Source organism: Enhydra lutris, unplaced genomic scaffold, assembly GCF_002288905.1.
Source record: "Enhydra lutris kenyoni isolate GAN:26980312 unplaced genomic scaffold, ASM228890v2 scaffoldscaffold4, whole genome shotgun sequence".
Classification (NCBI taxonomy): domain Eukaryota; kingdom Metazoa; phylum Chordata; class Mammalia; order Carnivora; family Mustelidae; genus Enhydra; species Enhydra lutris.
Window position 1 is genome coordinate 56284449 of NW_019154088.1, and position 12091 is coordinate 56296539.

Sequence of the window (12091 nt, forward strand, 5' to 3'; positions counted from 1 at the left end):
TTTCTCAGAGGGTTCATGTAGTAGCAATAAAACTCTAGGTAGTTCAGAATAAAACTGGAAAATCCTAAATGTTCAACCAAGATGTTTGAATTAGTAGGCTTTTGGTATGTTATGAATTCATTGGGCTTTTTCTGGATTAACATACACATATAATTTAGGTCTGAGATTCCCTAAGAGATTCACATACTCATTGCATCTTGAAACACTTGGCCTGGTTCATGTAAGCTGATGGCCACTGCCAGTCTCCTTTCTGCCTGAGGTGGTTGTGCCTGGTGGGGGAGTGTCAGGTCAGCTACTTTTATTCTGATGCTTTAGTTCTCTCTGCCTGTTGTTCATTCTAACCTCTGCCTGATCAGCCTCTTCTCCAGTTCTTTCTTATTAATCTCTAGGTTCCAAGTCAGCAACACAAGGAGTGTCTGCTTATAAGAGTTGTGACTTCTTTTTTTTTTTTTTTTTTTTTGAGATTTTATTTATTTATTTGTCAGAGAGAGAGAGGGAGAGAGAGCAAGCACAGGCAGACAGAATGGCAGGCAGAGGCAGAGGGAGAAGCAGGCTCCCTGATGAGCAAGGAGCCCAATGTGGGACTCGATCCCAGGACGCTGGGATCATGACCTGAGCCGAAGGCAGCTGCTTAACCAACTGAGCCACCCAGGCGTCCCAAGAGTTGTGACTTCTTATTTAAAGCTTTCTTTGTATCTTCTTCACTCTTAAAAATATTGTTGGATCTGTATTTTGTATATAAGATAGTTATTAACTTTCCTGTTTCTCTTCTTTTGCAGACCTAGAATATCACGACATAATGGGAGCATTTTTAGACAAGCCAAAGATGGAAAAACATAACGCCCAGGGGCAGGGTAATGGGTTGCGGTATGGGCTAAGCAGCATGCAAGGTTGGCGAGTTGAAATGGAGGATGCACATACGGCTGTGATCGGTTTGCCAAGTGGACTTGAAACATGGTCATTCTTTGCTGTGTATGATGGGCATGCTGGTTCTCAGGTTGCCAAATACTGCTGTGAGCATTTGTTAGATCACATCACCAATAACCAGGATTTTAAAGGGTCTGCAGGAGCACCTTCTGTGGAAAATGTAAAGAATGGAATCAGAACAGGTTTTCTGGAGATTGATGAACACATGAGAGTTATGTCAGAGAAGAAACATGGTGCAGATAGAAGTGGGTCAACAGCTGTGGGTGTCTTAATTTCTCCTCAACATACTTATTTCATTAACTGTGGAGACTCGAGAGGTTTACTTTGTAGAAACAGGAAAGTTCACTTCTTCACACAAGATCACAAACCAAGTAATCCGCTGGAAAAAGAACGAATTCAGAATGCAGGTGGTTCTGTCATGATTCAGCGTGTGAATGGCTCTCTGGCTGTATCGAGGGCCCTTGGGGACTTTGATTACAAATGTGTCCATGGAAAAGGTCCTACAGAGCAGCTTGTCTCACCAGAGCCTGAAGTCCATGATATTGAAAGATCTGAAGAAGATGATCAGTTCATTATCCTTGCATGTGATGGTATTTGGGATGTTATGGGAAATGAAGAGCTCTGTGATTTTGTAAGATCCAGACTTGAAGTCACTGATGACCTTGAGAAAGTTTGCAATGAAGTAGTCGACACCTGTTTGTATAAGGTAGTTAGACTTTTTTTTAAGAGATAAAAATGGTTTTATGTCATCTTAACTATTACTCTAGTATTTAATCATTATAGAAACTAGTTCTCAGAAATAAATTCTTGGCACAAAGTTGTAGGATACTCTTTACCAATTATGAAAATTTAGGGACTTTTTTAAGAAAGAAATTACCCAGTATGCAAGAATTATAATCTAAATGGTCTTTTAGTAACCATGACTACCTCAGCTTTTTAATATTGTGGGAGATTATCAAAGGCAGAAAAACTATATCAGAGTGCATGTCTTAAAAGGAAAGGCATGGGGGAAGGTTAGGCCTTTGTGTCTAATAAATGGAAAGCATTTTAGAATTTTAATATTTTATTTTTATCATATGATATCTCCATACATTCATGGAAGTACTTTGAGACTATAGTCTAATCAATCTGTAGCAGCATCAAAGAGAATTTAGTGATCACTTGGTTTGATGTAATAAAAATAGCCTTGAACGTGGAATCAGAAGAACTTGGTATGAGACTGAGTATGAGACTGAGTATGACTTCAGGTAAGCTATTTAAGCTGTCTGGAAAATCAGTTTCTGTAACTGTAAAAAAGGTAAGAGATGTTATCCCCCTGTCTCATGGGGTTGTTGGGATGATCAAAGGGGTCATGTACGTAGATGAGCCAGCTCAGCCCCTTTATCTTACAGATGTGGAAGCTGAAGCAAGAGGAAGCAGACTGAAGAGGCCAGCCTTGAGTCAGGCTTACCTCTGTCTCTTTTGTACTCCACAGTCTCAAATTGTTTGACCTCTCTCAGCTATTGAATGGAGCTAATAGTAGCTAACTCACAGGACTACTGAGAAATTAAATTTTTTGTCCGTACTGTTCATTAACTTGTTCTTTGATTTTCTTTCTTTTCCTCTAACAAATGTTGATTTTGTAAAACTCTTCTGAGACTGCATATTTGATTTTCTCTCAACGTGCAGAAATAGAAAGTCATCTTACTGTTCTTTGTAGTATTATAAGCATACTGCCAGCTCTACTTAAAATATTAATTAAAAATCTGATTGTACTTAGAAATCAGGTTTATGTAACAAATCAAGTTTATGTAACATCCAGCACATAGGTTTAAAAAAAAACAATAGAGCAAGGACTTAATAGTGCAAACTATTGATTGCTGAATTTGAGGAGAGCTGAACAGTGGTGCCTGTGCTCTTTGTCCCTTTTAGTGCGCATAAAAGTAGTATCTATTTATTGGCCTTATTCTGTAGCTCTTGAGAACTAAATAGTTGTTGGCTAGATTAAAAGCTGTTTTCTTGGAGAGAGTTGTCACGTTGAGACACTAGTCAGTTTTGACTCAGCTAATACTTTATCTTGTCTGCATTCTCCATTTAAAAAAATTATTCAGTACCCTATCACTTGCCACATTTTATACTGTTTTTTCTCCAAGATTCTTTTTGATATTAAATTCTTTGTATGGTTTGCTTAAAACGGTATAAGGTCAGTTTTCCCATATTGAGGAATCAAATACATAATATGTAAAAGTTAACTCTAATTCCTAATAGGGAGGAGAATATGAGGAGGCTAACATTGATTCAAGTATTTTAATTACAGTATTTTGAATAGATGTCTTTGAAAATGAATGTACTTCCTAAAAAGCCATTTTTTTAATTATGAAAGTTAAAAAACTGGTTTTTAAATTATATATATTTAGTTTTACTACTAATTCCATATTTATATTTATTATGAAGCAAATTAATTGGCTTCCAAATTTATTTTAAATATAAATTTGTTGAGTATACATGTAACTATAGGTCAGATCCTCTGGAATTTTCTGTTTTATTGATTGAGTGAGAGTGTGTGTGTGTGTGTGTATTTGTGTTAGGTATCTTCAAATTAAGTAGGCCACCAGTAAATGTTTGGTAGTATTTTTGTTTTATAGCATTTAAAAATAAAATGATTGTTACAAATGATTGTACATTTTAAATGTACAATTTAAAAATAAAATGATTGTTACAATTTGTAACAATCATTTTTTTTTTATGTTGTTTTTTTTTTTTTTAATTTTTTTTATTCATGTAGTGCTTCTCCTATCTTTTGGAGTGTTGGTTATACTGTATACCATACACAGTATGTGTTTGGGGGAGGGGGGTGCCTCTCCACATATGCATATTTTTTCCTCCTTAAAAACAACATATATATATATACACACACACACACATACATATATATACACACATACATACATACATATATATGTGTATATATATATATGTCATTACTAGAAAAAGTATAATTAAAATTGTCATGGCTGTAAAAGTTTTCAGGGCTTTAAAGAGCAAGAAGAAAGCATAATATTTCTCCAACTTTTTTCTTCCCAGGGAAGTCGAGACAACATGAGTGTGATATTGATCTGTTTTCCAAATGCACCCAAAGTATCACCAGAAGCAGTGAAGAAGGAGGCAGAATTGGACAAGTACCTGGAAAGCAGAGTAGAAGGTGGATCATTTAACAAAAAATAAGTAGCTTTATTAAAGAAAAACCTCAACACAATCAAACTTTAGTATTTTAGCTTTTAGGTCTTTACATGCCTTTGACATCTAGTGTTCAGTGTACAAAAGTGGGAAAGGGCATTTCTGTAGTAACTGTTCAGATGTTTTTGATCGTCCTATTATGGTTATATTAGAAATAAGAACTAGTGTGACCCTGTACATTCTGTTCAGGATACTTTTGTTTAAAAAGGCTAAAAAGTGTTTGTATGCTTTAAAATTCTTGATGAATTCACTGGCATGTGTAGTTTTATGCCAGGAAAGTCTGATTTGTGGTTTATTTAATTATAAATAGTTTATTTATGATGGTGATAATATGAATACCATCTTTCTGTGTAAAGCTATGTGTATGAATTTAAGGTCTTTAGGATTTTTTTTTAATAACTTGAAGATTACAGCCTGGTTATTAGGAACTTCCATGTGCCACAGCTTTTAAAAATTTATTTAAACGGTTTTCAAGGCTTCTTGACTAAGCCATAAACTTCCTCACCAAGACAACATAGACCTGAATAGAAGATACACTAGGTTTCTACTTGGCAGAAATACAAATGCTGAATAAAAGCAAGAAATAAGTTGGGAATTTCAGGAATATATTTGTCATAATTCTGCAAATTACTTTGAGACAACTAGAAAGATGTTTGTAACTCCCAAGTGTAATGCCTTTAAATATTTGAAAAAATATAACCGACCTTTTATGAAGCTACTGCTTTAAACGCTGAGTTTCCCCAGAAAATTCCATTTGGCTGCATATATGCAATAAGCTTGTAGATTATGCAGTTTCTTTTAAGCAGAAAAACTTGACATGCCTATGATAGCATTAAAATGCATTTTGGGCTCCTAATGTCATGAATTTGCACGTTAAAGATCTAATAGCATGTAAGCATTGACCTACACACTATTATATCCTGCTGTGCCTGCATTATTAAAATTAATATGCACTTTAATTTTGTTTTCTCCCTTTTTACTGTTTGATATCAATTATAATCAGTCTGCTATTAGAATCATGATTGGTTTTGACTTTCAGTACTATCTAGAGCTGCTATTTTGTTTTTATTGCTCTCCCCCACTTGATAGTGATATATCTAGTATGCGTATGAACTGTTTAGTATTTCACTCATTGGACATACTATCCACTAAGTTTGTTTTCTCACTATTACCCAAGGCTCTTGGAATTTTTATATTTTAAAAAAAATCATTTTGATATGTTATTTATTTATAATACAGTAAAATATTTAGAATGCTACCAAGTCATATCACATTGGTTCAGACTGCTGGCTAGTGGAAAAATGAAACAGTAAGAATATGTATTGGGATAAATTGGTATGTGGTTTATTGGCACTTTAAAGTAATGGGTTTAAAAAAAAAAAGTAACTTGGGTATGTGTTTTCTTATTGATTTAATGAATAAGTACTTTAGTTTTATTTACTATGAAACAGGATCACATTTTAGAAATGAATTACAGCTTTTCTCTTTAGTGTACACTCTTTAAGTTTTTGGTGCAATTCTAAATAATTGCTTTAGATACATAATTTTATGTTACAGTATTAAGTTTTATATTGCTTTTTATCAAGGAAGAATTTGCTACCTGAACAGAGTTTACATCAATCTCAATATTTTTGATATGTTGAAATATTATACTTGTATCATTCAATCTGAGATTATTATGTCACAAATCAAATTTCATATTCTTTATTGAGGTAGGTTTGATAAGACTGCAACTAGAAAATAAATACTACGTTAATTAAGATGCTACTGTATTTTAAAACATAGAATGTAACTATTTACATTGCAAAAGTTGTTCTAAGTAAAAAATACTACATTCAGCTTCCAGAACAGGCACTGAACATTTCTTTCTTTCTTTTTTTCTTTATTTGTTTAAATACCTGGCTTCAAAATTGCTGTGACCTACTAAACCTCCTTTTATTTGCTTTGAATACTTCTGGCTTCTCTGTCCATGCCACAGAAAAGAGGAAAGCCTTTTTAACTCTCCTATTACCTGTGCCCTTCAAAATACTTGACTCTCTAGGGTTGTGATAAAAAGACACAGCTCATAATTTAAACTATATCACTTAAGGTTGTGGTCCATCTAAGCCAATTTAAGATTGTACCTGTACATATATACTTTTAAAATCTTTTCTGTTGACTACCCAAGCTTTAAAGTTGCTAATTTGGAGATAACTGATAGGATCCCTCAGACGCGGTGTGGAGGGGATTAGGGAAGAGCAGAATGTGTTTATATGTGAGTATGGGAAACAGATCTTCTATACATATATTCTTTAGTAAAAGCATTCAGTCTTTTTACAGTTCTAATTAATGTATAGCCCAAGAGCAATTAAAGAAGTATTTCATAAAATTCATCTTGTTTTCCTTTTTAAAAGCAGAAGAAGCAATGCTAGTGTAGTGTTAATGGTAAGACAGTTTAAATGTATTGTCCCGTGTGGAATAAGAGATATTAACTGTTTTTAAAGCCTTACATTAATTTTTTTTAAAGAGTTTGTCTTCCTGTAATTTTCTTCACAATTAAAATACCCTAATATATATTTTAATAAAGGAGATGTAAGATACATCAAATATAGATGAATCAAGGTAATGTTTTTTAGACCTGATACTCTCATTGATTAAATTTCTCATCAGTGTTCATTTCTGTTGTATTTAGTTATCTATCCAATAATTGTATTGGCTTAGCAGAGACTGTATGTTAAGTGTATTACAGCTTTAGATTGTGAAATTGTGCAGCTTAGGTAAACATCAAAACCCTTTATTTTTGTACAGCAGATTTCCAGCATTAGAACCATGTAGAATACTAGATGTTAAAGATTATACAATAAAGGAACTTGGCAAACCAAATCTGAGATCCTTGCTTTTTGTTCGATTTAAGACTGGTTTTTAAAAAAAAAATACCAAAAAAAAAAAAATCATGGTAAAATTCGGCCTTAATTCCAAAAGGACAATTTGAGCCATTTAAAGAAATATGGGTAGCACTGTCTGTCTTTTAATATGTGGCTTTAATGAGGAATTGATATTTTGAGACTTGATCGAAGGATGGAAGATCTTTATATGCATTGTAATTTTCAAAGGTATTTACAATTTGAGAACTAGAATGATAATTTTCTTGCCCTAATGATGACAAAGAGAATTTCTTAGAATAAACACTTGAAAGCAGATAATTGAGCAAAACTTGAACTTTTAAATTACAAATACCTTTGTTATGATCTTGCATTTAGAAGAAATATGCTAAAACTCCAAGTAAAGACTTCTTATACTTGACAGTTTGAGAATTCTTTAAGTTGGTTGTACATAATTGTTGGTGTTCAGTGGTATGAATGACAGTATGCATCTCTGTGGCAACACTGCAGATCATATCACTATCCCCATTTAATAACTGGATGTTTTGAAATTAATTTTAAGTGTTACGTATCTATTCACTGTTAAAGATATTTCAGACAAAAATCAAGCTGTGAGTGGTATTCAGTTATATAACCTAACCTGCACATGCTACTTAAGTATCACTTTGCGAATATAAACATACGTAAAAATGATTTGGTTAGTATATAATAAAAAAATTCCCTTATACTTAAAGGAGTTTTTTTTTCCATTCAAATTTTGAAATTGTTATTTTTTTTTAATCTGTGCAAAATTCAGGAAACATGTTTCTTTCTAGTCTAAAGAGAGGAGTTGATATCCTCAAAAGTAACTAGTTTGGCATTTTAAGAATATTCTCATTTGTATACCCATATCCTTGATCATGTAATAAATACATTGATTTTAATACGAAATTTTTTTCACATTTTTATCCTGTTTATTTTCATTCTTTGAAGTTAATCTGGAAAGTATCTTATTTGTTGTATCATTTTTTGCATCCCTTTGTCATAAATTTTCAAAGGTCAACTTGATTTTTTTTTCTAATACCAGCTTAGAAAATCTCAGATGTGGTAAATGCCATCTTTAAAAACCTAAGTTATCTTTGTTTCAGTTTTTTTTTTTTTAATTAAATTTGGACAACACTTACAAAAAAAGTACTTCTGATCCCCAGAAATCATAAAGAAGCAGGGGGAAGGCGTCCCTGACTTAGTCCATGTGATGCGCACATTAGCAAGTGAGAACATCCCCAGCCTCCCACCAGGGGGTGAATTGGCAAGCAAGTAAGTTACATTCTGAGTACTCTTAATAATTTATCTCAGTACATAAAAATGTAAGGTGTTCATTGATCAGATGTGTACTTACCTAATTTCTAATGTTTTCAAAATGTTTAATGTTTTCAAAATGTTTAGCCTGTGGTTCAGTGTTTTTCACTATTAATGATACATGATGCACATTTAGAATAGGTGTCAGAATGTCACTGTGTGTAACTCATTACACTGAAGGCTGTCTTTAGCAAAGGCTTGGGTTATAGGATGAGTAAATTAACACAATGAAACAATTTTTGAAGCTAAATTACGCAGCACTACAAAATTCTGATTGTTGTTTTTAATTGCTATGATTTTAATTTGATTTTGTCAGTCAAATTTGAGTACCCCGGGGATGAGCGTCTTTCTCTTCCTCCATCTAGGCCATTTTTCTACATCTCTGATTTTCCCAGTGTTTTTGGTTGTTGATTCCTGGTTGGTTGGATTTTGTTATGAGGGAAGATAGGGGGATGCATTTGTTGCCTTTTTATGTGTGCATTTCAGATCATAGAACTGGACTAATTTTTGTCAGATATTAAGCTTTATATCTTTATAAACTAAAGTGGAGACTTTAAGAAATTTTATAATTCAAAAAAAATTTTATAATTCAAACATTTTTACCTCTGATATCCATATAATGGACCTACAAAGATAATATTGACAATTTCCTTGATTCCCTACTATGTTCTTTATAATCATTTCTCTAGTAATTGTTAAAATTCCTATTTGAAGGTTTTATTTCTTGGAAATCTTTTCATCAGTATGACCTTCTGTGAAATGACTGTCTATGAAATTGCTTCAAATCTATTTTGGAAGTAGGGGAGGCTATAACTTACAAATACCACTACAGCTTGTTTTAATAAAATGTTATTCAGAATGTCTTAGACTTGGCAGGGAAATGTCATATTTGACATTTTAGCTTTAATAGAGTTTTTTAAAGGGGGCATTAGAAAAAAACAAATTTAAATGTAAAATTTATCTAAATTATTTTACCACAACAGTTGTTGAAACAAACTTCTACTTCAAAACTAACGTTCAGTTCTTAAGAAGAGTATAGATTAGTATTAGATCTTAAAACTGCATCATCATTGCTGACTCATAACCACATAAGCCAGTTCAAATGAAGTAGACCATATATGGACTGATTTTTTTTTTTTTTTTTAAACCATGACTTTTAGTCTTCTATTAATTGGGCTGGTAGAATGTTATATTTTAGAGTAAATTCACCTCTAGTTTAACACTGGGTCTCAAATACCTTATAATAATTTATTATATATAATAAAGTGAGGATACCTATTGACAGTAAGAAATAGAATTAACATAATTCTAAGATTGTCTTTACATTTTAATGAGCACCTAACTTTGAATTATTAAAGTTCTGTGTTCTAAAGAATTAACTTTCTGCATTTTTTTTTAAATTTAGGCGGAATGTAATTGAAGCCGTTTACAATAGACTGAATCCTTACAAAAATGATGACACTGTAAGTAACATTTTGGCCGCGTCTGCTTTCCCTTTCCCTCCACTCTAAATGCATATCCTTCCTACCTGTTTCTGCAGAGCTGTTCACTGCACGCATTCTCTTACACATACCCCTGATCGATTGTTCTGAGCTCTGGCTGCACCACAGTTCTAGTGACTGGGGACATAATCATGGTGAGTGGCCACCTCTCTCAGAAAAGAAAGTCCTTTTGAATTCTTCTTGTTTCTTAAAGCCTCTATAAGCAATCAGCTTCAGAAGGTTTGCCTCCACTAAGTGATTTTTTTGAAGGTGAAAATGATACCTCTGCTCAGAATCTTGAATTATTCTGAGTTTTATAAACAGCTGCAATCAGAATGCTCAGCTCCACTAAGTAGTTTTTATGTTTGGAAATACTTTCAGAACCCTGAAACACATACTTCATTTAAATGCTGAAGTAGAGAATTCTACTATAAAAAGACATTAGAATGTCCTATTCTCAAGTTAAATTTCTGGGTTAGAATTCAGTTGTAGTGTGGTGTTTACAGAACAGTTCTAACTTACCATCATTTGGGCACAGCTCTGAGATAGAAATTGCATTATGACACCTCCTTAAATCTCATGTTACTTGAAGCCTTAATCTCTTATGTAGTAAAAGTTTATAAAGTAGTGTTCTGGAGGTAAATTGGGTTTTAACTGAAGAAAATAAATTTTTTTTTAGTAATTATACTGGTTTAGAAATACATTTGGTCAACCTCATTGTAAAATTGTATTTAAAATATTTTATTCCAAAACAAAACAAAGGGCTAACAGTTTTTTGAGCAGATTGAATACTGATATTTCATACACACACACACACACACACACACACACACACACACACACTTTAAAAAGCACTTGCAGTCTAAATGTGAACTTTACAAAAGTTTACCTTTCTGCATTATCCGGAAAGTTATGTATTTTGGCACCTTTCAGCTTTAATGTAGTTCCTTGTTCTGCTCTGTTTCCTTTTATAAAGGACTCTACATCAACTGATGACATGTGGTAAAACTGCTCATTTAGCCATGGAGTTTACCTTCACCTCCAAAGGAGAGTACAGCTCAACTTCCTTGAACCTTTTAAACATCCATCCTCAACTTTAAAGAAGGACGTATGACGTGGGTGAGAATGGATCACACCGGAGAACTCAGCAGTACAACAGCTAGCCCAGGACTGATTTTTTTTTTTTTTTTTTTTTTTTTTTTTTTTTTTTGTAAATTTGAGACTTACGTAAACGTGATTTCAAACCATAATTCATGTTGTAAATCAGACTCCAGCAATTTTTGTTGTATGATTTTTGTTTTTTGTAAAGTGTAATTGTCCTTGTACAAAATGCTCATATTTAATTATGAACTGCTTTAAATCACTATCAAAGTTGCAAAAAATGTTTGGCTTGTTGTGTGATGCAACAGATACATAGTCCTTTCAAGTCATGTTGTGTTTGGACTTGGGGTCGGGACAGGGAGAGCAGCAGCCATGTCAGCTAGATGCTCAAATGTGCACACGATTATGGAGAAGAATTCCAAAATCCTACAAAGCCGAACATCCAGGGAGTTAACCGAAAACTGTCTTGGCAGTGGGGTTGGCACTGTTGATAAGCTGGTCCCTTCATTTAACTGTCTTTTAGGTTGTTCTCGCCTTGTTGCCAGGAGTATTGCAGGTAATACAGTATATTCATAAGAATATCAATCTTGGGGCTAAAATGCCTTGATTCTTTGCACCTCTTTTAAAAGTCCTTACGTTGAATTACTAATTGATAAGCAGCAGCTTCCTACACCTAGTAGGAGACTGCCACGTTTTTGCTATCATGATTGGCTGGGCCTGCTGCTGTTCCTAGTAAGGTATTCTGAATTCCATTTTATCAATAAAGCTTGATTTAACAAACAAGAAATTTAATCATGTATGTGTAATTCCTCCTTTACCCCACCCTTTTAAAACACCATGCCATTGTAAATGAGAAGTTTCTCATGGGGAAAGATGTTAGTCTCTTTTAATTGGGAAATACTGTTACTCAAGGCACGGATGGAACTGTTTCCCTTCCGTTGCAAAACTACAAGATTTAAGTCTGTGGTTGTTTCTTAATGTGTTTTTTAATGGATTTCTTTCTGGCTGCTTATTTTTCATTAAGATGTGGATCAGCTTGAATTTGCCTACTGTTTAATTAAAATAGTTGTCAGAGCTTGACAATCTAACACTCTAGTGGGGGTGTGTGTAGGGGTGTTTGTGTGTGTGTGTGTGTGTGTGTGTGTGTGTGTGTGTGTGTGTGTGTGT

At 33.5% G+C, this 12091-nt stretch overlaps 1 protein-coding gene across 5 annotated transcripts in view; it reads left to right on the top strand.

The window, feature by feature from the left end:
• Positions 1–12034, top strand: part of LOC111162593 (protein phosphatase, Mg2+/Mn2+ dependent 1A) — a 38529-nt gene extending 26495 nt beyond the window's left edge. For 3 of the 5 annotated variants that reach the window (XM_022527127.1, XM_022527120.1, XM_022490545.1), the window contains exons 2-5: positions 780–1633; positions 3991–4108; positions 8192–8300; positions 9748–10289. In XM_022527127.1, coding sequence (XP_022382835.1) covers positions 800–1633; positions 3991–4108; positions 8192–8300; positions 9748–9853 — 1167 coding nt within the window. In that variant the 5' untranslated portion in view covers positions 780–799 and the 3' untranslated portion in view covers positions 9854–10289. Of the gene's footprint in view, positions 1–779; positions 1634–3990; positions 4109–8191; positions 8301–9747; positions 10290–10799 lie in introns of those variants that run through there. The other 2 variants (XM_022527108.1, XM_022527112.1) reach the window with 2 other exon arrangements.
• Positions 12035–12091: the final 57 nt, after the last annotated feature.